We start from the raw sequence: 22,955 nt of genomic DNA, 5'->3' as shown, positions 1-22,955 counted from the left end.
TCTGTGTTGACTACCTCAGAGGAATATATGAGAGAGGGAGCCACTGGGGCAGTTCTGTTGAATGGCCTTATATAGTAGGACAGTTATAAGGGGTAAACCCGCTGCCCAGTCTAGCCTGGTAAACAGAGTGCAGACAGGGCCTGTGTCTTCCATATTCTGAGTGGCTAGAGTGATGAGTGAAATGGAGGAAATGCAGCACTACGGCCTTCCTTTCTGTCCCCTCTCATTTGCATTTACAGCTCCATTTTCCTACCACTACCACTTCAACACCTGGATATTTATTTACATATTTACAAAACACGCATGGCAATGCCCTTCGTGGGGGTAACTGGGGAGGAAGCATGGTCCAGTGGTTAGGGCACTAGCCTGGGATTGAAAAGACAGAGTTCTATGCCTAAATCTGCCACAGACTTCCTGTGTGACCTTGGTCAGGCACTTAGTCTCTCTGGGTATGTCTACACTGCAAAAAAACCACCCACAGGACAGCAGCAAGTCTCAAAGACCGGGTCTACAGACTCGGGCTAATGCTATGGCGTAGGCATTCCCGCTCAGGCTCTGAGACTTCCCCTCCTCACCAGGTTTGAGAGCCTGAGCAGGAACCTCTACACTGCTATTTTTAGCACTGTAGCACAAGCCCGAATCTGTAGACCCAGGCTCTGAGACTTTCTGCCACAGGGTTGGGTTTTTTTGCAGTGAAGACATAGCTTCCGTGTTTCAGCTCCCTAGCTATAAAATAGCATGCCCCTCCCTCACAGGGATGCTGAGAAGTTAAATACATTAAAAACTGTACTGGAGTGTAGATATTTGTTTTCTAGAACCACAATTCCAGTCGGTGACTCATAGAGCTGGTCATAAATGTGAGGTAGGAGGAAATCAGCGAAATTCCTTCCTGGGCTGTTTATTTAAAATTTCGGAAAGTGCTTAACAGCTTTAGAGGTGATGATGCAAATGGGCTGGATCTTTTCCTCTCTCTCCTGCTTTGTCTCTTTCTTCCTTTGTCTTTCTCTGTTGTTTTTCTCTTCTCATTTCACCGTCCCACATGGTCCCTTTTCCAGTCTCCTCTCTATCTCCCCCATTCCCTTCCTGACCTCCCCTCTTATACAACACACGGGACCAGATTTTCAAGCGTTCACCATACACAAATGGGGCCAGCTTTTCATAAGAATTCATACTCCATTTAATCACCTAAATAAGGGCCAGATTTGCAAAAACACCTAGTTTTCTGCAGCTAACTTTGCAACACTTAGCATGCAACATGCTGAGCTCTAAAAAAAAAAAAAAATTCCAGCCATTTATTTTGGTGCCTAAACAGAAGATGAGCTCTTTTGAAAACCTGGACCTTGGTGAATCACTCTGTGATGGCCCCAAGAAGAGATTCACGTGACTGAAGAAGACAAACAACAGAAAAAACACATATGAAACAAAAGAGAAGTTAGAAAATGCATCTCCTACCTGGCTGATTATACACTGTCCCCAAATCTACTTTAAAGGAACCAATCAATAAGCTCCCGATCAGCTTGTTGTGCATAACCTGTTAAAGAAAGGCACATTAGAGATTCCCTTCCACTCAATATACGAAACACCCTTCCAAGCAAAGATATTTGACATAGATGAAAAAAGCAGACACAGAAGCCAGTAGGGATCATATCTAACAACAGACATAGACACCTTAGGGCTGATCAGTTTTTGTGCTGATTTAATTGTATGAGTTTAGAAACCAATATGGTTAAATCAGTGGAACCCGCAGTTCTAACAATATAAAACTACTTATATATGTCCATTTAAACAAGCGAGAGGGATATAAGCAGTTTTATCCTGGAATAACTGCATCCACGCTAAGGGCTGTGCCTGTATTGGTTTCTAAACCAGTAGTTAAATTGTTACAAAAACTGTGTGTAGGCAGAGAAGAAATTACATTTTTACTTTCCAAAGTTTCAATATGTATTTCGCGCAATGGGCCCAATGCTGAGCTCACAAAATGTCATTCTATTGAAATCAGTGAGTGACACGGATGTAAACTGGTGCAAATCAGAGGAAGATCAGGTCCATGGGACACTTGCTCCATCCTTCCAGATTAGGGATTCAACAGCAGCATCTCCTGGTCAGATTATTCCCCCTCACATCTGGATTTGGTTTTCAAATCCCTGAGTCTGTACCACTGGTGACAAGCAGGCTGCTGGCCAGCAGCATTTCCTTGTGGTGGGGTTGGAAGAAGAGCGGTGTGAACCTTTTGTTATGAAACAAATCTCACTGGTTTTGGGTTTAATTAAGAGTCTGGAACTCAACCCATTTTTGAGAAAAAGTTCACAAGAGCCAGGGACCAGCCTGGCAAGCAGGTGCTTGGGGCGGCCGCTCCGGAGAGGGCGGCACGTCCAGCTATTTGGCGGTAATTCGGCGGACGGTCCCTCACTCCCGCTTGGAGCGAAGGACCTCCCGCTGAATTGCCACCGCAGATCGCGATCGCGGCTTTTTTTTTTTTTTTTTTTTGGCTGCTTGGGGCAGCCAAAACCCTGGAGCCGGCCCTGACAAGAGCTAGCAGATCTTTCAAACAATCTTTGACCAAACTGGAAGGAGAGATAGGCCTGAAACTAAAATCCTAGATCTGGGTTAGTATCTGAGTTCATGTTTCTAGAACAGCCAAATCCACACACCACAAACTTGGGAAGAATTCAAATTTGGATCTGGATTTTGAGCCCTCAAATTTGGAAGCACATGTATCCAGGGCTTCAGTTCTATATATTCTAGACACAGATACAGACTGGAATTCAAGTTTTGGTTTGGGTCTGTCATGGGGGAGATAGACCTTGAGTCTCCTCTCAAATCATAGGACTTGTAGCCCAAGGATCATGTGACTGTAGCCTTCAGCAATGCCTTCTGGGAAACTGAAGCAGCAGCCAACCTAATGCCAGACCAGTCAAATCACTAATATAGCATCCATCTAATTTTCAAGGAACCTGAGTTAAAATAGGCTTTGGGGTTCAAAGAAACCATGAAAACTCAGTGGTTTCACCTTGAAGCCAGGGAAAACAACAGCTTTGGATGAATTTCACTTTGACTTTGTGGCTGCAATAGGAGCCTGAACCCATGGAAACCAAACTGGCAGCCCCACTCCACATAAAATACTTTCACAAGTCCTGCGCAACCAAAACCATGACATTTCATAAAGCTTTAGTCGGGGCAAGAAAGGGATCCATTAGAGCAAAGGTCAAGGGCAGGGTCCAGTTCTCTCATTGCTCTCCTTTTATTTTCTCTCCCCTCTCCAGAGTCTGAGTGGATATTCAGGGATAGTCCCATGTGAAAACTACACTTTTTGGGCACATAGGGGCCTTCTGGTGTGAAGTGTGAGGAACCCTTGTACAGTGTGGGTGCTGAGAGCCATTGAATCAAACTGTAAACCCTGTATATGATGGAAACCACTTCAAGCCAGGGGTTGTGGCAGCACCCCTAGTTCCAGCACCTATGCCCCTGTGAGATTCTGAGTGTTCTCTATTCCCACTGAAGTCCCACAGGGCTCCACCCCTTGCAGGATGGGGCTCTTAAATTGACAAGGAAAATAACTAACTAACAAGTCTTGTGTGCAGTGCTCTGTATATATTTTTTTCCACTCTTATTTCTCAAGCTCCCCCGCTGTCCAACCCTCCCCGCTCTCCACCCAGATGTAGTAAAGCAGGCAAGTTTGAAGTTTCAAATCAAACTCTTTTTCTTTTCTCCATGGGGAAAGGGAGGAAGGGGGAAGAAAGCACAATAACCATCTGAACAGCTAAAAACCCATGGTGGATTTTTTTCACAATCAATAAACTCAAAAAATAACTGAAGGGATTTTCTTCAAACTTTCCAGCTGAGAAGGAGCAGGAGAAATGTCAGCCTAGAATGTAACTGAGTAGTGGGGATAAGGGCTTAGAGTGAAAGTACAGTATCAATTATGCCTACAGCATTGAAAGGATGTTGCCATAATGTGTCTGAAGATGTTAATGAGAAGGAAATCTATTCATTTTTATGGGCTTGAGAGACAGAAAAGGGCCCCATTCTCCCCCAAGAACAGAAATCGAATGGCAGTTAGACTAACTGCTGGGCTGACACATGGTAGTGCTGCTACATTATTTGCTTTCCTGAGGCTTCTAAACACAGGTCTGTACATTTCCATGATAATACGGATTCAGTGTGTGAGGGATTAGTAGTCCTGAAGGCTGTTAAACTTTGCTTCTCCTCAGGCTAGCTTCAAACCAAGCAAATGTAGGACGTTTTCCATCCCCTGTGGTGCTATTTCTTGCTAGGACACATATTTGCTCACTCATTCCATTTTATTCCCTTAACATGCTGGCTTTTTCTAAAGCCATGTTCCAAGATAACTGAAATGAATTCCTGATTATAATAGCATACATTAGCATTGCATTAGATTAGCATTTCCTTTATAAATGCCATATTTTGTTTATGACCTAATTATTACAACCTTGGGGCCAAATCCTCTCCTGGTGTAAGTCAAGTATCTCCATTGAATTCAATGCAACTAGGCCAATTTACACCAGCTGAGGCATTGGCCCATTTTCTCTGTTGAAACTTGGCATTCAGGCCCTCAACCCAGATGCTGACAAATGGCTAAGTTACCGAAGAAAAACTTAATCGGAAAGATTAGACGTGGAAGTAAAATAACAGACATTTTCCACGTGAAGGCTTGTTGTAATTATAGTATAATTCAAAGAAGAAGATGTAGTGTGGAGAAAAAATGAATAAGCAAGATATTGATTTAATATGCTCTAATTACTTTTGTATCTTTTAAATATATGTAGATAAACATATAGAATTCAAATGGAAGAACTATTTCTCTTGGGAAAATATCTACTCTTCACGTGCAGCAAGTATTTTACAAAGAACTAATTCCATGCTCTATGGGTTTGATCTGCTGGACAGTGCCAGGCACCAAAACATGCACGTAATTGGAGTTGAAATACACATCTGTGCGAAAGACCAACAAGGGGGCCTATGCACTAGTTGAGCCCCAATGAAGCTTTATATTAAGGATGTAAGCAGAGCTTAACTGGTCCAAAGACCTTGTGCCGGCGCTCTGCATAGGATGAATTTCACCCTTATATGCCCAAGCTACATAGGCAAACACCACAACATTAGGTTGGAATTTGGAATACAAACTAGAAATTTGCTAACACCGCTGACTTGCTGGGCCTCAAACTGGCCATTCGTACATGAAAATACCCACTTTGTGCACCCAACCAAGATAACTTTAACTTCCCAGATATAGATTGGGGAACAAATGCTAGTAACAATAATAGGGCTCAGATGTTCCTAGACGTGCTAGCAGATGAATTCCTTCATCAAGTAGTAACTGAACCGACGAGGGGGGATGCAATTTTAGATTTGGTGCTGGTGAGTAGTGAGGACCTCGTTGAGGAAATGGTTGTAGGGGACAACCTTGGCTCGAGTGACCATGAGCTAATTCGGTTTAAACTAAATGGAAGGTTTAACAGAAATAAAACTCTGACTAAGGTTTACGATTTTAAAAAGGCCAACTTTAATAAATTAAAGCAACTACTTAGGGAAGTGCATTGGGATAACATACTTAGGGATCTAAAGGCAGATGACGCCTGGAATTATTTCAAATTGAAGTTGCATGAGCTGTCCGAGGCCTGTATACCAAGAAAGGGAAAACGATTAGTAGGCAGGAGATTTAGACCTAGCTGGATGAGTGGGCGTCTCAAAGGGGCAATTAAGAAAAAACAGAAAGCATACAAAGAATGGAAGAGGGGAGGGATCAGCAAGGAAACCTACCTTATTGAGGTCCAAGCATGTAGGGATGCAGTGAGAAAGGCCAAAAGCCGTGTAGAGTTGGACCTTGCGAGGGGAATTAAATCAAATAGTAAGAGGTTTTATAGCCATATAAATAGGAAGAATAGGAAGAAAACAAAGAAAGAGGAAGTGGGACCGCTGAAGAATGTAGATGGAGTGGAGATTAAGGATAATCTAGGCATGGCACAATATCTAAATGAATATTTTGCATCGGTCTTTAATAAGGCTAATGAAGGGCTTAGGAATAGAGGGAGCAGGACAGAGGGGAATAAAGAAGGAGGGAATGACATTACAGTATTAGAGGTGGAAGCTAAACTTCAGCAGCTAAACGGGACCAAATCGGGTGGACCAGATGATCTTCATCCTAGAATATTGAAGGAAGTGGCGCAAGAAATTGCAAGCCCCTTAGCGATAATTTTTAATGAATCTGTAAACTCGGGGGTGGTACCGTTGGACTGGAAAATAGCTAACGTGGTTCCTATTTTCAAGAAGGGGGGAAAAAGTGACCCGGGTAATTACAGGCCTGTTAGTTTAACATCTGTAGTATGCAAGGTCTTGGAAAAAATTTTGAAGGAGAAAGTAGTTAAGGGCCTTGAGTTAAATGGTAATTGGGACAAATTACAACATGGGTTTACGAAAGGTAGATCGTGCCAAACCAACCTGATCTCCTTCTTTGAGAAAGTAACAGACCTTCTAGATAAAGGGAATGCAGTGGATCTAATATACCTCGATTTTAGTAAAGCGTTTGATACGGTACCGCATGAGGAATTATTGGTTAAACTAGAAAAGATGGGGATCGATATGAAAATCCAGAGGTGGATAAAGAACTGGTTAAAGGGGAGACTGCAGCGGGTAGTACTGAAAGGGGAATTATCAGGTTGGAGGGAGGTCACCAGTGGGGTTCCTCAAGGTTCAGTTTTGGGTCCGATTTTATTTAATCTATTTATTACTGACCTCGGAACCGAATGTAGGAGTGGGCTGATAAAGTTTGCGGATGACACAAAGTTGGGAGGTATTGCTAATTCAGAGAAGGATCGGGATATTCTGCAGGGAGACTTAGATGACCTTGTAAATTGGAGTAATAATAATAGGATGAGATTTAATAATGAGAAGTGTAAGGTGATGCATTTAGGGATGACTAACAAGAATTTTAGTTACAAGCTGGGGACGCATCGGTTAGAAGTGACGGAGGAGGAGAAGGACCTTGGAGTCCTGGTTGATCGCAGGATGACTATGAGCCGGCAATGTGACGCGGCTGTTAAAAAAGCTAATGCGATCTTGGGATGCATTAGGCGAGGTATTTCTAGTAGGGGCAAGGAGGTGCTCCTTCCGTTATACAAGGCGCTGGTGAGACCTCATTTGGAGTACTGTGTGCAGTTCTGGTTTCCTATGTTTAAAAAGGATGAATTCAAACTGGAACAGGTACAGAGAAGGGCCACTAGGATGATCCGAGGAATGGAAAACCTTTCCTATGAAAGGAGACTCGAGGAGCTCGGTTTGTTTAGCCTAACCAAAAGAAGGCTGAGGGGGGATATGATTGCTCTCTTTAAATACATCAAAGGGATAAATACCAGGGAGGGAGAGGAATTGTTTCAGCTCAGTACTAATGTGGACACGAGAACGAATGGATACAAACTGGCCGTGGGGAAGTTTAGGCTTGAAATTAGATGAAGGTTTCTAACCGTCAGAGGGGTGAAATTTTGGAACAGCCTTCCGAGGGAAACGGTGGGGGCGAAAGACCTCTCTGGCTTCAAGATTAGGCTAGATAAGTTTATGGAGGGAATGGTTTAATGAGATAACGTGATTTTAGTCAATTAGGTAATAAAGTGCCATCACTGGTAAAATGTGGGTCTGGCTAGAGAATCTTGCCTGTATGCTCGGGGTTCTACTGATCGCCATATTTGGGGTCGGGAAGGAATTTTCCTCCAGGGTAGATTGGCAGAGGCCCTGGAGGTTTTTCGCCTTCCTCCGCAGGATTGGGCAGGGGTCGCAAGCTGGAGGATTCTCTGAGACTTGAAGTCTTTAAATCACGATCTGGAGACTTCAACAGCTGAGTTAAGGGAAAGTGGGTGGGTCAGCTTTTGTGGCCTGCATAATGCGGGAGGTCAGACTAGATGACCATAATGGTCCCTTCTGACCTTTAAGTCTATGAGTCTATGAGAACTGCATTTGAAGCCCTGCACTTCTGATGGTATGAAAATTGAGACTGGATCCTGGCTCTTCAAATACATAGTGAACATCTCTATGAATCTTACAACAACAGGTTTTGTATGCATGGATCCACGTGATTCTTAGACAGCCATCTGGTTCTGCCACTCAAATGTGGGCCTTGTTCTGATCTAGGCCTGGTGTTTTTGTTATAAATGGGCAAAGTACTTCATAACAAACAAAAAAAAGAACCTTTCCCAATACCTTGAACCATTGTTCGTTTCTCTGACCAAATTCAAACTGAACCATTTTTAATGGTTTTCAAATTTTTGGATGTGAGGCTGGGACTGGAAGCAGAAATGCGGAAATACTACATGAGAGGCCAGGCTTGGGGTATTTCTAGCTACGAATCCAAGAGGCACTGCCCCATATCTCTTAAGCAGTTCTTGCTCAAGTTCTAGCCCAGTTTTAGGTTTGAAAAAGGCTTGGGATACATATATAGGACTAGATGCTCTGCTGGTGTAAATCAATGTAGCTCCACAGAAGTCTGAAGAGTCATCCCTAAACTATAGATACTTGTCCAAACCCCAAAGCCAACACCCGCTTAGATACTCTCATCATCTTGGGCTTCAATGGGAAACAAATGTGCACTTCCTTGGTATCATTCTATTTGCTTGTGTGAAACATTCAACTACTGATTTCTCTCTGGGGAAAGTGCAAATTAGATCATAGAATATTAGGGTTGGAAGAGACCCAGGAAGTCATCTAGTCCAACCCCCTGCTCAAAGCAGGACCAACACCAACTAAATCATCCCAGCCAGGGCTTTGTCAAGCCGGGCCTTAAAAACCTCTAAGGATGGAGATTCCACCTCCTCCCTATGTAACCCATTCCACCACCCTGCTTCACCACGCTCCTAGTGAAATAGTGTTTCCTAATATCCAACCTAGACCTCCCCCACTGCAACTTGAGACCGTTGCTTCTTGTTCTGTCATCTGCCACCACTGAGAACAGCCTAGCTCCATCCTCTTTGGAACCCCCCTTCAGGTAGTTGAAGGCTGCTATCAAATTCCCCCCTCACTCTTCTCTTCTGCAGACTAAATAACCCCAGTTCCCTCAGCTTCTCCTCGTAAGTCATGTGCCCCAGCCCCCTAATCATTTTCGTTGCTCTCCGCTGGACTCTCTCCAATTTGTCCACATCCCTTCTGTAGTGGGGGGACCAAAACTGGACACAATACTCCAGGTGTGGCCTCACCAGTGCTGAATAGAGGGAAATAATCACTTCCCTCGATCTGCTGGCAATGCTCCTACTCATATAGCCCAATATGCCTTGGCCTTCTTGGCAACAAGGGCACACTGCTGACTCATATCTAGATTCTCGGTCCACTCTAATCCCCAGGTCTTTTTCTGCAGAGCTGCTGCTTAGCCAGTCAGTCCCCAGCCTGTAGCGGTGCATGGGATTCTTCCTTCTTAAGTGATCTATATCTGTTTTACATATTAAACCTCTCAATGCTATGCGAAACACACACATTCCCCATAGCATACTTTAAATGCTTCTTCATTCCTAGAATCAACTATTTTAGGAATATACTCCTGGCAGAGATTAGCAGTTAATTCAGAGCCACACAGCTTTCCCCAGGTGCATGAAACCATCTTTGACAAAATGAATATCCGTATCTTTGTTCATTTCAGTATTCAAAGCAGGACTGGTTGGGACAGTTGGATTTTCTCCTTGGGGTTTCACCACAACAGAGTCAATGCAGTGCTGACCATAGCAACTTAACTTACAGTTGGTTCCTGTTCCTCCTGAATAACAAGCAACAATTAAGTGCTAGGATTGTCTTAGCACTGGTATTGCTCATGCCTAAAGAGCTGGAATGCAGCTTTCAAATTTGAACTTGGGTTGCATCTGAAGAACTGAGTTAAGCGCCCTCCCCCCCACCAAAAAAAAAAAAAGTTTCAGCTAAGTAAACTGAGAAAAACTGATGTGAAGATTGAAAATTAAAGGGATGAAGACAACAATGAAGGCTCCATTAACATTGGGTGAAATTCATCCTCTACAGAGGGCCAATGTGAGGCAAATGCACCTCTCAAATATTCAACCAAGTAACACACTGTTCACTAGTTTATAATTTACTTTCAAAAAGATGCCCATGAAAATTCACACTAGATCTTGCTGTTGGGTTGTTTTAAGTCTCTTTAAGTCATTACCAGTTGCCACTTCTACCTTTCCCCATCCCTCACTTCACCTTAGTACACACAGTTTCAACCTCATGATACCATTGGCATTTAAAACAAAATTGTTTCTCTTTTTATGAACATCACTCTTAGGCCTAGTATAACACACACAGCTGAATATTTGATCCTTGTTTAATAAAACAACATAAAACTTCCCAAAATACTTACAGAGATTTTGATAATTTTGTCAAACAAATGCATTTGAGGTCCAATGAAGTCAAACACAAAATACTGTGGAAAAACAAAATTGCAGATTAGTATTGTCCTTATGCTGTCTTTAGCAAGCACTATTTGCCACACAGTTTGAAGTTCTGGCCTAATCTAATATACTTCCACATATGCTTCTGACTGATTATTTTTAAACACACACTACATTTATTTAAGAGCTCTAAATCTACAAGGTAGAGGCAGAGAAGATAGGAAGCCCAGAAGAAGAAATAATTTGGTTTGCTTTGGAAGTTATTTTATCAAACTCCTTGTGTAACTTGCAAAAGCAAGTGTCAGAGCGATTTGAACTTGGAGAGTGTGATGGTGGGTTGGGGGAACTAGTCTGGGAAGAGCTCATGAATGAGGGATGGGAGTGGTAGAGGAGGAATGAGACACGGCGGGTCACGTCCTTGGCGGAGCAGATTGGAGGGAACGTGAAAAGAGAGAGGTTAAGAGACACAGGATGGAGCAGAGTTGTCACTTTTGCTCTTCCATACTTTAAATGTAAACAGCTTGCTGACAAACTTCACTTGTCAGAGAGATTAGATTGCTTTAGTCATTAATCTCTAGTCACTGTAATATGAACAGTCACCATTCTGCAACCTTTTCAAACAGCATCTTCCCAACTGCAAGGTACTTACTTCATTGTAAAATGGGGCATTTGTGCCTTCTTTGACTGTCGTTTGCTTCTTTTCATCTCCAATCTCTATGATCACCACTGGATCAATATTCTCACCAACTAATTGCCGGGCTTCAATGATTGTTATTGCGATCTGCAGGGCATAAATACAACACATGCACAAAAAGTCTCAGATTCAATCCCATCAGTTATGTTAATTAGCATAAGTAGTGTTATTATAAATGTGTGCACTGCAGTCTACTCACCTGATAATTCTGGGATTTTATTTCGCCATCATGAATTTTGGACACCAGTTTTGCTCTGTTTAAATTATGGAACAGAATATTATGCATCACCCATCAAAAACATTACATTCTTAGTTCTTTGACACATGCTCAAGAGATGTGTTTAATACCATTTTCCTTGAAACGACTATTTTTAGTGACTAGTTTTGAGATAGGCTACTTGGTTTTATATCACCGGCAGTCACTTCAAATGTGAGCCCTGGGATATTTCTTGGGGATAATGATACCAAGCATTTCCATATCTCCCCAAAACAGCTTTGTGTTTCTTCAAATGTTATCTTAATGCTTAGTATGAAATGCAAAGAGGGATTTAATGCCAGGAACTGAAGGTCTCTGTCTGATTCTTATCCAGTTCATAGATTTTAAGGTTGGATGAGACCATTATGATCATTTAGCCTGACCTCCTGCATAACACAGGACATGATATTCTAACTTCATCAGACTTTTTTCTCTCTCTCTCTCTCTCTATATATATATATATCCTATACATTGATATGTAACCCCTGCTTGCTAGGAGTGGCACTCTGTCCCCCACTTGTGGTGTCTAGGCCCAGTGGAGATTAATAAGCCTGCTAAAGGTTTGACTAACAGAGACATGTCTTTTAGCTCAGGCAGTAGAGGTTCATGCATTAAGTTCCAGAGGCCCCAGGTTTGATCCCCACTGCCGACACTCCTGTGTGGGTCAGCATTTTGTAACAGACGCATGTCTCTTAGCCAAGGTTGTAGCAGGCTCATCAATCTCTAGGGGACCTAAACAGCACTAGTGGGGGACACGATGCCACTCTGAGCAAGCAGGGTTACATATATGAGAAGTAACTCTGCACATGCAGAGTATTATAGAGCTATAGATATATAGCAGATATACATACAGGGTCTGATACAATGCTCACTGAAATAAATGAAAGAATTCCTGCTGACTACAGTGGGACTTGGATCAGACTCACATTTTTTCCCTCCAGATCATCAACCATGACAACTCTCAAGATTTCTGTCCTCTTTCTCTAACTCACTTTCATTAGCAGCTTAATCCTGGTCCTCCCTCCATTACTCACACTCTGCAGTGACCTGTATCTGGTGACAATCACAATGTACCATGTAGAAGTACAGCAGGTGAGAGAGTCGTACTTTCAGCAAGTTGATATTCTAGCCATGGGATGTGCTGCCAACACCAGTGCTGTCACCAAGAAGAACAGGATGGGGAATAACTGGAAATGTTAGTGATGCAGCAAAGTACCTTTTCTTCTGCGGCCCTGCAGGTGCAAAGCCACTGGAAGATGCAGCGTCATCATACATGAAATCACCCTCTCCCCCTTCTTGTCCTCCAGACATCTCATGGTGAAGACTCTCACTTTCATCGTGCTCACCTGATTAACAAAAAAATAAAGAAAATGTATCCCCTTCTGTCAGAGAATCATAGACATGTAGGGCTGGAAGGGACCCTGAGAGGTCCTCTCGTCCATTCTTCTGCACCGATGTAGTACCAAGTATAACTAGACCATCTCTGACATGTGTTTAACACATTCTTAAAATCCTCCAATGAAGGGGATTCCACAACCCTGTTTGGTAATCTATTCCAGTGCTTAATTATCCTTATAGTTGCAAATTTTTCCTCATATCTGACCTAAATCTCCCTTGTTTCAGATTAAGCCAATAACATCTTGTCCTATCTTAAATGGACATGAAGATCAACTGATCACCATCCCCTTTCTAACAGCCCTTAACCTATTTGAATTCTGTTACCAGGTTCCCTCTCAGTTTTCTTTTCTCAAGATTAAATATACAGTATGCAGGTTTTTTAACCTTCCTCACAGGTCAGGTTTTCTTAATCTTTTATCGTTATTGTTGCTCTTCTCTGGACTCTCCAGTTTGTCCATATGATCATCTTTTTCAAGTTTGGTGCCCAAAATTGGGCACAGTACTCTGCTGAGGCCTCACCAGTGCCAAATAGAGTGGAACAATTACTTCCCGTGTCTTACATACAACACTCCTGTTAATACACCCCAGAATTATATTAGTTTTTGTGGAGGGGGGAAGGGGGGTGGTTCAGCTGCATCACATTTTTGGCTCATTTTTAATTTGTGATCCACTATAACTCCCAGATCCTTTTCAGCAGTACTACTACCTAGCCAGTTATTCCCCATTTTCTAGTTGTGCATTTGATTTTTCCTTCCTAAGTGTAGTACTTTGCGCTTGTCTTTACTAAATTTCATCTTGTTGATTTCAAAACAATTCTCCAGTTTATCAAGAATTCTAATCCTGTCCCCCACATTGCTTGCAATTCTTCCCAGCTTGGTGTCATCTGCAAAGTTTATAAACAGACTCTCCACTCCATTAACTGAGTCATTAATGAAAATATTGAATAGTACTGGACCCAGGACTGATCCCTGCAAGGCCACTGAAGTTGGCTGCCCAACTGGAAACACTTGAAGGGTAAAACTGATGCACCCAAAACCAGAGGACACCTTTGAAAGTGTTTCCTTTAACCTCTCTATGCCTGTGTACCCCATCTGCAAAATGGGGGTGCTAATAATACTTCCCTCCCTTCCTGAGAAGTTGTGAAGATACTGCCAATGATGTGTGAGAGGCACTCAAGTAGTATGGTGATGGGAGACACAGAAAAGCCTGTAAATACAAGGGTAGGAAAACTTGGACATGGAGGCACCTTCATAAACATTGGTATGGCTCTGATTGAAGCCAAGGACTTCAACCTCAACTGGCATAAATTGGCATTGCTCCATTAGGACCAGCTGCACTGATTTAGCCCTAAGGGTCCCTCTCTATATTTTTCTTTTGTTCTGCAGTCTCATGATCATTGCCCCTCTCCTATTTACTCTAGCATGTGGTGTTTGATTACTGCACTTTATTGCTTTACTTTGTAGGCTGAAACACTCAGAATTCTTTTCCAGCTGGAATGGCCATGTGCCAGAATTATATTCTGTCAAGAAACATCTTTTCAGTTTCATTTTATCAATAAAAATGTTTAAGTAATTTTGTAATGGTTTTCCTTTAAAATTTCCTTATGCTATCTATCATTTTGATATCTGAGCAGATATTTTTGATACTTCTACCCAGTTCCTGCAATAACTGAGAACTCCTTTCCATTACTAATCAGCCACAAATATTGCCTTGTGTGAATTCACTGATAGAAAATGAAAATGATTCAGCCAGTGGAACATAATCCCTCGGTGTACTCTTTCTTTGATACATCTTGTGAGCCCCAGCAGGAGACAAAATCCTCAATCAGAACCGAGAAGGAACCTGCTGTCATGTTAAAAGATTTCTCCCATAGTCCAGATATTTAGTAATCAAAGGCACTAATGATGTGTATGAAGATGCAACACAGTGATGTAGATGTCTAATGGCAGAATCTGCTGTATTAAGCAGTTGCTGAAACATGAGTGTTTGCATGGAAAAGTGCAGCAGTTTTCACTAATGACAGCAATGTAACATATTGTAAAAAAACAGGACCACCTAGGAACTTAGTGGTTATTGCTGTGCTGCACACTGTGCTCCCTCAGAACTACATGGCAGTAGTACGGACAAAAGTCAGATCTTCCTGCTCCAGTAGCTCAAGCCCTTGCCATGTGAGCTAAAGGAGAATTGCCTTTGATGTAGCAGCTGTTAGCAATATAGTGTCTATGACACACAGTTAAGTACTTCTGTTTCTGTACAATAGAGGGTCATGGTATACATATGTACCAGCCAGTTCTTTACTGTATAATAATTCATAGATTGCAGTAAACACACTGTAATCCACATTTTAAAAGACCCCACAGAATTCAAGGCATGACCTCACACCTATTATTTATGAGATTCAACTAACCCCTTCTGTATGAGATAACTGATGTGGTGGAGGTGAAAGGGAAAGCTATGGGAATAGTTGAGTAAAGTAGTGGGGGAAGACACCTCGGAGAATTTTATGAGTTTGGAAGAGATAAGTATAGTAGGAAAAGGAGAAATAGGAACCTGTGTAAATTAATGATGCAAGATCCATGTATTAGATACAAATTTTAAAAATATTTAAAGTGACTGGACTATAATTCTATCTCAGGCGTCTGACAATCACACAAACCACTAAGTTTTTTCTCTTGTGATTTACAACTTCTGGATGGAATCACAGTGACCTGGATGGAATTCAAAATTTCCTGTAACTTAATCAATATGTATCTAGAACAGATTGAACTGTCCAATACTCAGTGCTTCCCTAAAGGAAAAATGGTTTTGACCATTTATTTCTATAACATTAGGCTAATTTCAGATGCTATAATCTGCATTCATATGATCTGAGTGCCTTTGACCAAATAGCTAATCCTGTAGGAGTAGGCTGTCTTTATATTTAGTTAGGACTGATATGGAATTTACTGCCCATTTTATCATTTCTTAAACCAATAGTTGTAAGGCTCAATTCAAATGATTTTACAGGTGAAGTTAGGGATAAAATAATCTCACCCTTATTCTCTTTTCTAACCAGGTGTAATATTGATTTAATAGGCCTTACCCGCTGCACCTTTGTTTTCAATAATTAACCCCTTCTCGCCTTTTTTCTTCTTCTTCAGCTTTATGCCAGCAAACAGCCCCTTTCTGAAAAATAAGTTAAAAAAAACCCATAGCAATGATAGCTTCAAGTTTTGTTCCACACAGACATCCAATTATATTTAAGCCGCTGTTCAAAGAGAATATTAATATCCAAGTAAGATTGTTTATATTCCATTTCCCCTGCTACAAAAGTAATAAAAGCAAACAAGGAAACTTTTTCTATTGTGTTTTTGTGCTTTATTCTGGCTTTATTCTATTTTTGAACTTACGAACAAATAGAGCAATATATTTATTTATTTACTTCTTATAGAACGTACTGGTAACTTTATTTCAAACAAAGGCAACCAATCAGAGGTCAAGAAAGGAAAGCCAAGCTAAGCTTCTATTTCTATTGACTTCCCGCACAACGTAATTACTGAGTATAATGAGACCAAAGATGTATTTGCTTGTTTAAAAGCTAGATGCCGACTCCAAGACTTCTCTGTCCCAGTGCAGCATTGGTGTCCCTATAACATATAATAAATACTCAGGAATCAGTCTTGTCAGGAAAAAAGGTCCAGAACATTTTATTAACTGTAGAAGCACTCAGCTCAGTCTAAGTCTGCACAGGCTTCTGGAAAAATCTCATTCACAGTGGGCATGCTCCGAGCCTTACGATGGGCATTCACATAGTACTCCCATACTATATATCTAGGAATGTATAATATGCTCATAAGCATGATGTCAGCTCATCTGCATAATCACTCCCATGTTACTAACTTGATACCTATGCTACACTTCTGTTCCAAGGGCAGTGGTTAAGGATGGCCCATTTTCTCCCATCCTCTGCTATCTGAATTCCAGAAGTATACAGATAATTACATACAAAAATATATTTTAAAAAATGTTATTTAGGTTGCAAAGTCAAGCACTTGAAAGTTAAGAAGTGCCAGATTTACAGATGTCTGTGCAATTTTTATTCAGCCCCCTTGAGCGTCCAACTCGAGCAATAAATGAGGCAAATGTCTTGTGGAAAAGAAACTATGTGATTAAGTTGTTAAATTTTATAATGTGCATGCACAAGGGTGCCAAATTAATGTTGCATGGGCAACTGTATATCTGCTGTTTCCTAACTTTTAAGTGCTTGACTTGGCAACCCAAATAATATTCTTTTAACATAGTTTTTGTATGTAATTTCCTAGATTTTTTTTAAAGGAAAAAGATTTTTAAAATTCTAATATGGACAACCGTATCAACCTCCCCATCATGCATCATCATTCGAGGTTTGAATAGATGCTTTTTGCAAAAAAAAAAAAAAAATCATTTCCATCAAAAAGCAGTTTCCAAGGAAAGTTTGTGTCCACCCTACTGAAGAGACAGCTGCAGCATCTTTGGAACACATTGCAGTGTAACATCACTGGTGCCAAACTGTGAATGGATGGAGTAAGGATGCATGGACTCATAGTCCAAATGTTGTATGGCTGCCAAAGCCTTCACCTCCGGACTTGTGACCCTTAAACTCCTTCAGAATAAAAACAATAAAGACCCTACTTTAACATTAACAATAACTGTACCACCAGTCTCACACTACAAATAGTCACCCAGATGTATCCTTGACTAGTAACCTACAGAGAAACTTAAATGGATCCTAAACTGAAAACTCAGGGGTGTGTAGAGGCTAAAAGTCTGAGTGTGGAGGTACACACGTTCACTGACATTTCACCAACCCAGATGAAGGGGTGAGCAGCCAGACTGGGGACACAGCCAGTTGGAAGACAGTGGAGCACCTCGGTGCAGACCCACGATCAGATGGGGTTTCACAGCCAAAAGTTTCATCTGTGTGACCAGTTCAGAGGAAAACTATTTCCAATGCAGGGGAGAGGCCAAGAAAACAAATCAGCCACCAGGGGGAACTGACCTAGCAATTTTTTCTAGGAAACACGTGTCAGACCAGATAATCATAGTGGCCCTTTGTGGCCTCAGAATCTGTGAATATGCCAATCACACACTGATGTCTTTTACATAAAAACTAGTTAATTTCTTTAGAAAATATTGCCAAGTGAAATTGCTGGAAATTATATTAGCTCAGCGTGTGAGAGTGATCTCTGTTTCAAGAAACGAGATTAGGGCTGGGGAGGTATATCAGTGACGATTTTAGCAAGTGGTACCTGCAACCATTTTCCTCCTTAGCGTATGCTAAATATTGTGTCCCAGGAGTGAATGCACTGTAGAGAGAAGGGTAGTGGGATGAGGAATCTGTTCAGTGGTATTCCCATTGAAACAAAAATTCCTCTCTTCAAAACCATAACCAGGTGGAAGCTAGAAACAGCTGGCCAAACAGATTGATCCCAAGCTGCACTTTGCAGGAAATCTTTATACTTCATTCCTGAAAAAAATATACTGCGTACACTCAGAATATAGAACAGCGTTCAGCCTAGTTGATCTGAAATGAGGTGCGCAGGTGTTGGAGGGAGTGAAGACCTTTCAGGATTAGTGAGAGAGGTAATTTGAAAATACCTGACACTTGGCATAAACTGATGCATTCTATTATAATATATGGAATGAGTAATAAAACTCCTCCCAATGGGAGGGAGAAAAGGAGAGAGAGATGGCTAAATAGATGGATCCAGGAGGAGGCTCTTATGTACTGCTTGTTGCTAATAATGTATGCAGTGTAGTTGTAGCTGTGTCAGTCCCAGAATATTAGAGAGACAAGGTGGGTGAGGTAATATCTGTTATTGGAGCAACTTCTGTTGGTGAGAGAGACACACTTTTCAGCCACACAGAGCTCTTCTTCAGGTCTAGGAAAGATACTAATTATTACTAAATTATTACTAAAATGTCAATTCAAGACCAGCTCTCTGTGGGCATGCGTCTCACAATGCAGTTTTCCCCCCCCAAGAAAAAAAGGACATCACACATTCCCAAGGCAAAAATCTGAACTACTAAGAACTTAGTGTCAGTAATGAGGCTTGCAAATAATTCAGATGCCATCTTGATTCATTAAGCCATCTTGAACAACGGCAATGCTGGTCAGGTCTTTCATTGTATATAAAACAAATACAGTAGAAAATGAGTACATCTTCTTTTACTCCCCTTGGAGGAACTTAGCCCTTGTCTACACTACAGGGGAAATTTGATCTAAGCTCGCAATTTGAGTTACGTTAATAGCGTAACTCAAATCAACGTAGATTAGATCTACTTCCACAGGGTCCACACCACACGATGTTGCTGGGAGATGCTCTCCCGTTGACTCCCCCTACTCTTCGCGATCCGATGGAGTACAGGAGGTGATGGGAGAGCGATCTGTGGTCGATTTAGCGGGTCTAGTGAAGTCCCGCTAAATCGACCACCGATGCATCGATTGCCACTCGTGGATCCCCAGGTAAGTGTGAACAATTCCTAAGTATGCAAACTGCTATAGGAACAAAAACATTTTTTCACAAAAAGTACTGTCTGAATCAACTAGGGAAAAGACACAGACATCTAAGAGGTAAGTGGAAGTGATAGTTGCTTAAACAAGCGAAAATGAATTTCATGGAGCCTCCAAGTTCACCTAATTATGAAGGCAATGTTACTGAAAACTGGAAAGGCTGCCTGGTCAGGCTGAAATGTATTTATCTGAGCTAGTGGATTCAGTCCAATAACCAGACCCAACAGGAATCTGAGCAGTGCTGCATCTTACAGGGATAATGCACTAAAAATGTATGGTTCCTTCCACATGGACTAATAAAAACTAATTAAATGATAAAATTTGAACAGTATCAGCAAAAATATAGTGCCAGGAGAAATCAGATGATGAACAAACCAGACAGCCACTGTAAAACTCAGTTAAGAAATAAAGCAACGCTTTGCAATTTTATTTTTTTTAGGGTTCTCAGACAGATTAATGATAGAACTGAAGGAGACATAACCAGTAAAACAGAAAGAACAATAATAAAGATCTGTGGTGAACTTCTGGCTTCATGGAAGTTAAAATTTAACTTGAGTGGGTCCAGGATTTCACCCCTTGATTTTAAATCTACCACAAGCAACTGAGATACAAAACTGAGGAAGCAAGCAATGTACACTTGCACGCAGCTAATCAAACTGAAATGGCAAGAACAATGAAATGTTTCATTTTCGTCTACATTTTTCATACAGAAAAAAAATCATTTACCAACCTTCTTCATACATAAAATCAAAATATCTCTCAGATATTCATTAACTCAGAGGGCATTAAAGTAGCGCTATATAACTTGCTAATATGGGGAAAGAATGGCACAAAGCAGACTGAAAGTGTTAGAGCATGTCTGGGGAAAAGGGATCCAAATTAGGTTTAGGGAAATCACCTGTGTCAGCCATATACTACGTGAACATAGTCAGTCCTGAGCCAAAATATCTAATGCCTTTTTTTATAATGGAACACAGCAAGATAAAGGTACACTTCAAAGACTGGTAGAGATGATGATGTATCTCAGTAAAGTCATTCCAAAGCTGTCTCAGTTACTCCTGAGTAGATTATAATAGCCTAATTTGGTAGCAGCTATTTTAATGATTCAGAAGTTAGTTGTTTGGGCAAGACCACTGGACTTAGATATGCCAGCTGCAGACGTCTAGAGCAATTAAAAGTTTCTACAGTTCAGTTTATGCTCATGACTAAGGCCCTACCAAATTCAAAGCCATGAAAAACACGTCACAGACCGTGAAATCTGGTCTCCCACCATGAAATCTGGTCTTTTGTGTGCTTTAACCCTATAATATTCAGATTTCATGGGGAAGACCAGCGTTTCTCAAATTGGGGGTTCTGACCCAAAAGGGAGTTGCAGGGGGGTCTCAAGGTTATTTTAGGGGGGGCCATGGCATTGCTACCTTTACTTCTGCACTGCCTTCAGAGCTGTGTGGCCACAGAGCAGTGACTGGTCACTGGAGGCTGTTGGCCGGGTGCCCTGCTCTGAAAGCAGCACCCTGCCAGCAGCAGTACAGAAGTCAGGGTGGCAATACCATACCATGCCATCCTTCCTTCTGCACTGCTGCTGGCGGTGGCTCTGCCTTCAGAGCTGGGCTCCCCGCTTGCAGCTGCTGCTCTCCAGTTGTCCAACTCTGAAGGCAGCACCACCACCAGGAGCAGTACAGAAGTAAGAGTAGCAATATCACAACCCTCCCCACCCACAAACAATAACCTTGCGACCCTCCCCACAACTCCTTTTTGGGTCAGGTCCCCTAAAATTACAACACCTTGAAATTTCAGATTTAAATAGCTGAAATCATGAAATTTGTGATTTTTAAAATCTTATGACTGTGAAATTGACCAGAATGGACAATGAATTTGGTAGGGCCCTAGTCATGACCTTTAATCTTTTTACAGGTTTCTCAGATCCCAAGGAAGGTAGATGTGGCAAAAGCAGCATCGGGTGGGGGGGTCGGAGATCAGATTTATAAACAGTATGTAAGAAAAAATGTTATTGATTTGTTCCGTGTGACCACTCAGAAGTTTGTCTCCTCTTACACAAAGTTTCATAACATTATGTTTTGTCCCATCAGTTATTCACTCCCATCTGCTGCCACCAACACAGGGCATGCGGGTGTGTTTGCCACCTCTTAGGAAGATTTTTTTTTAAGGAAACTAAAAAAAGGCCACAATCTGTTCAGATAAGAACAGATTAAAATTCCAGGGGTCCTTATATGATCGTCACCAATAGCCTTGCAAAATCTCCAATTTCCCAACAATCTCTCCTATTCTGGTGAAAGAACATCAGAACAAAAAATAACGCCATTTCTGTTCTTTTAAACAAACCGCTTGCTCTGGGGAGAGATGACCAACATGGAAAAGAGGCAAAGACAGAGAAGAGGTTGAAAAATGAGATTATCTGACACTTCAGGGACTTACTTGTTAATCACTAAACATAAACTAAGGGACATATTTTCCTTCTACTGCTAATCTATTCAGCTTGTAACCAGCCAGGGCACTGAATGGACACTCTGGAGATAGAGGAGTCACTGGAGGCACCTTCCTCTTTACATATTAATACTCTCCATCAAAGAGCATTGACAAGTCTTTCTAGATGGTGGTGATCACAGACGCTCACTTTCAGATAGTCAATACACACTTTTCCAGACAGAGCTCAGCCAGGGATGGCCCATCCCCTTAAGCCCCGACTAAGTAGACAGAGCTGCTAGCACATTTCCGAACTGGTTCACTCACAGCTGGCACATGTACAGTCGTGCCCATTGTTAGGATGGCATTGCAAATTCTCAAACCTTTCTGACCAGGGCACAAGAGCTGTACCAATGTCATCTCCTGTCCAGGAAATAACCATCTCACAATGGCGACTAAAGCGTTTAATGCTCATGCCTTGTTATAATTGATCACACCTGTGTACACAGTACATGCCATGAAAAAATACCTAAGCAGTAATAAAAAGCAAAGCAGCAAGTTCATAGGGTCTTTTGGTGGCAAATAAGACACACTGTACTGGGAAACTACAAGGAACCTGGAGGGATCACCTTCTGGGATGAAAAGGTAATTAGTTCATTCTCCATGTCTTTCCAGTCCTTGACCTTGCTGAGCTTATCAGCAAGCATGACACTGTGTGCCCCCTCGGATGGTGATTTTATCATAAGATATTATTTACTATTTGTATTGTGGTAGAGCACCAAGGACTCAGGATTTTATCCCCTTTGTGGTAAGTGCTATACAAATACTGAGGAAGACATGCTTCTTACAAGCTCATTTAAGACAAGATAAAACAAGTGAGAGTAACAAAACAAAAAGGAGGGGTGGGGGAAGAGGAAGGATAATGGCAATAATATACAGTAGAACCTCAGAGTTACGGACACCTGGGGAATGGAAGTTGTTCGTAACTCTGAACAAAACGTTATGGTTGTTCTTTCAAAGGTTTACAACCGAACATTGACTTAATACAGCTTTGAAAATGTACTATGCAGAAGAAAATGCTGCTTTTAGCCACCTTAATTTAAATGAAACAAGCACAGAAACAATTTCCTTCCCTTGTCAAATCTTTTTTTTTTAACTTTCCCTTTATTTTTTTAGTAGTTTACGTTTAACAAAGTGCTGTACTGTATTTGCCTTTTTTTTTTTTTTTTTTGGTCTCTGCTGCTGCCTGATTGTGTGCTTCTAGTTCCA

The 22,955-nt window shown here is 41.5% G+C and overlaps 1 protein-coding gene across 1 annotated transcript in view; it reads right to left on the bottom strand.

Moving 5' to 3' along the window:
- FER1L6 (fer-1 like family member 6) overlaps window positions 1-22,161 on the bottom strand; it is a 115,577-nt gene extending 93,416 nt beyond the window's left edge. The window contains exons 1-7 of the mRNA XM_029913388.1: window positions 22,070-22,161; window positions 15,813-15,895; window positions 12,549-12,678; window positions 11,276-11,330; window positions 11,032-11,163; window positions 10,352-10,414; window positions 1,453-1,531 (exon numbers count right to left, since the gene is read on the bottom strand). Coding sequence (XP_029769248.1) covers window positions 1,453-1,531; window positions 10,352-10,414; window positions 11,032-11,163; window positions 11,276-11,330; window positions 12,549-12,678; window positions 15,813-15,895; window positions 22,070-22,161 — 634 coding nt within the window. The remainder of the gene's footprint in view (window positions 1-1,452; window positions 1,532-10,351; window positions 10,415-11,031; window positions 11,164-11,275; window positions 11,331-12,548; window positions 12,679-15,812; window positions 15,896-22,069) is intronic.
- Between the last annotated feature and the right edge of the window lie 794 nt (window positions 22,162-22,955).

The sequence above is a fragment of the Terrapene carolina genome, unplaced genomic scaffold (assembly GCF_002925995.2).
Source record: "Terrapene carolina triunguis isolate 2854851 unplaced genomic scaffold, T_m_triunguis-2.0 Scaffold58, whole genome shotgun sequence".
Classification (NCBI taxonomy): domain Eukaryota; kingdom Metazoa; phylum Chordata; order Testudines; family Emydidae; genus Terrapene; species Terrapene triunguis.
The sequence above is the reverse complement of the archived record's forward strand: the minus strand, read 5'-3'. Positions and strand labels throughout refer to the sequence as shown.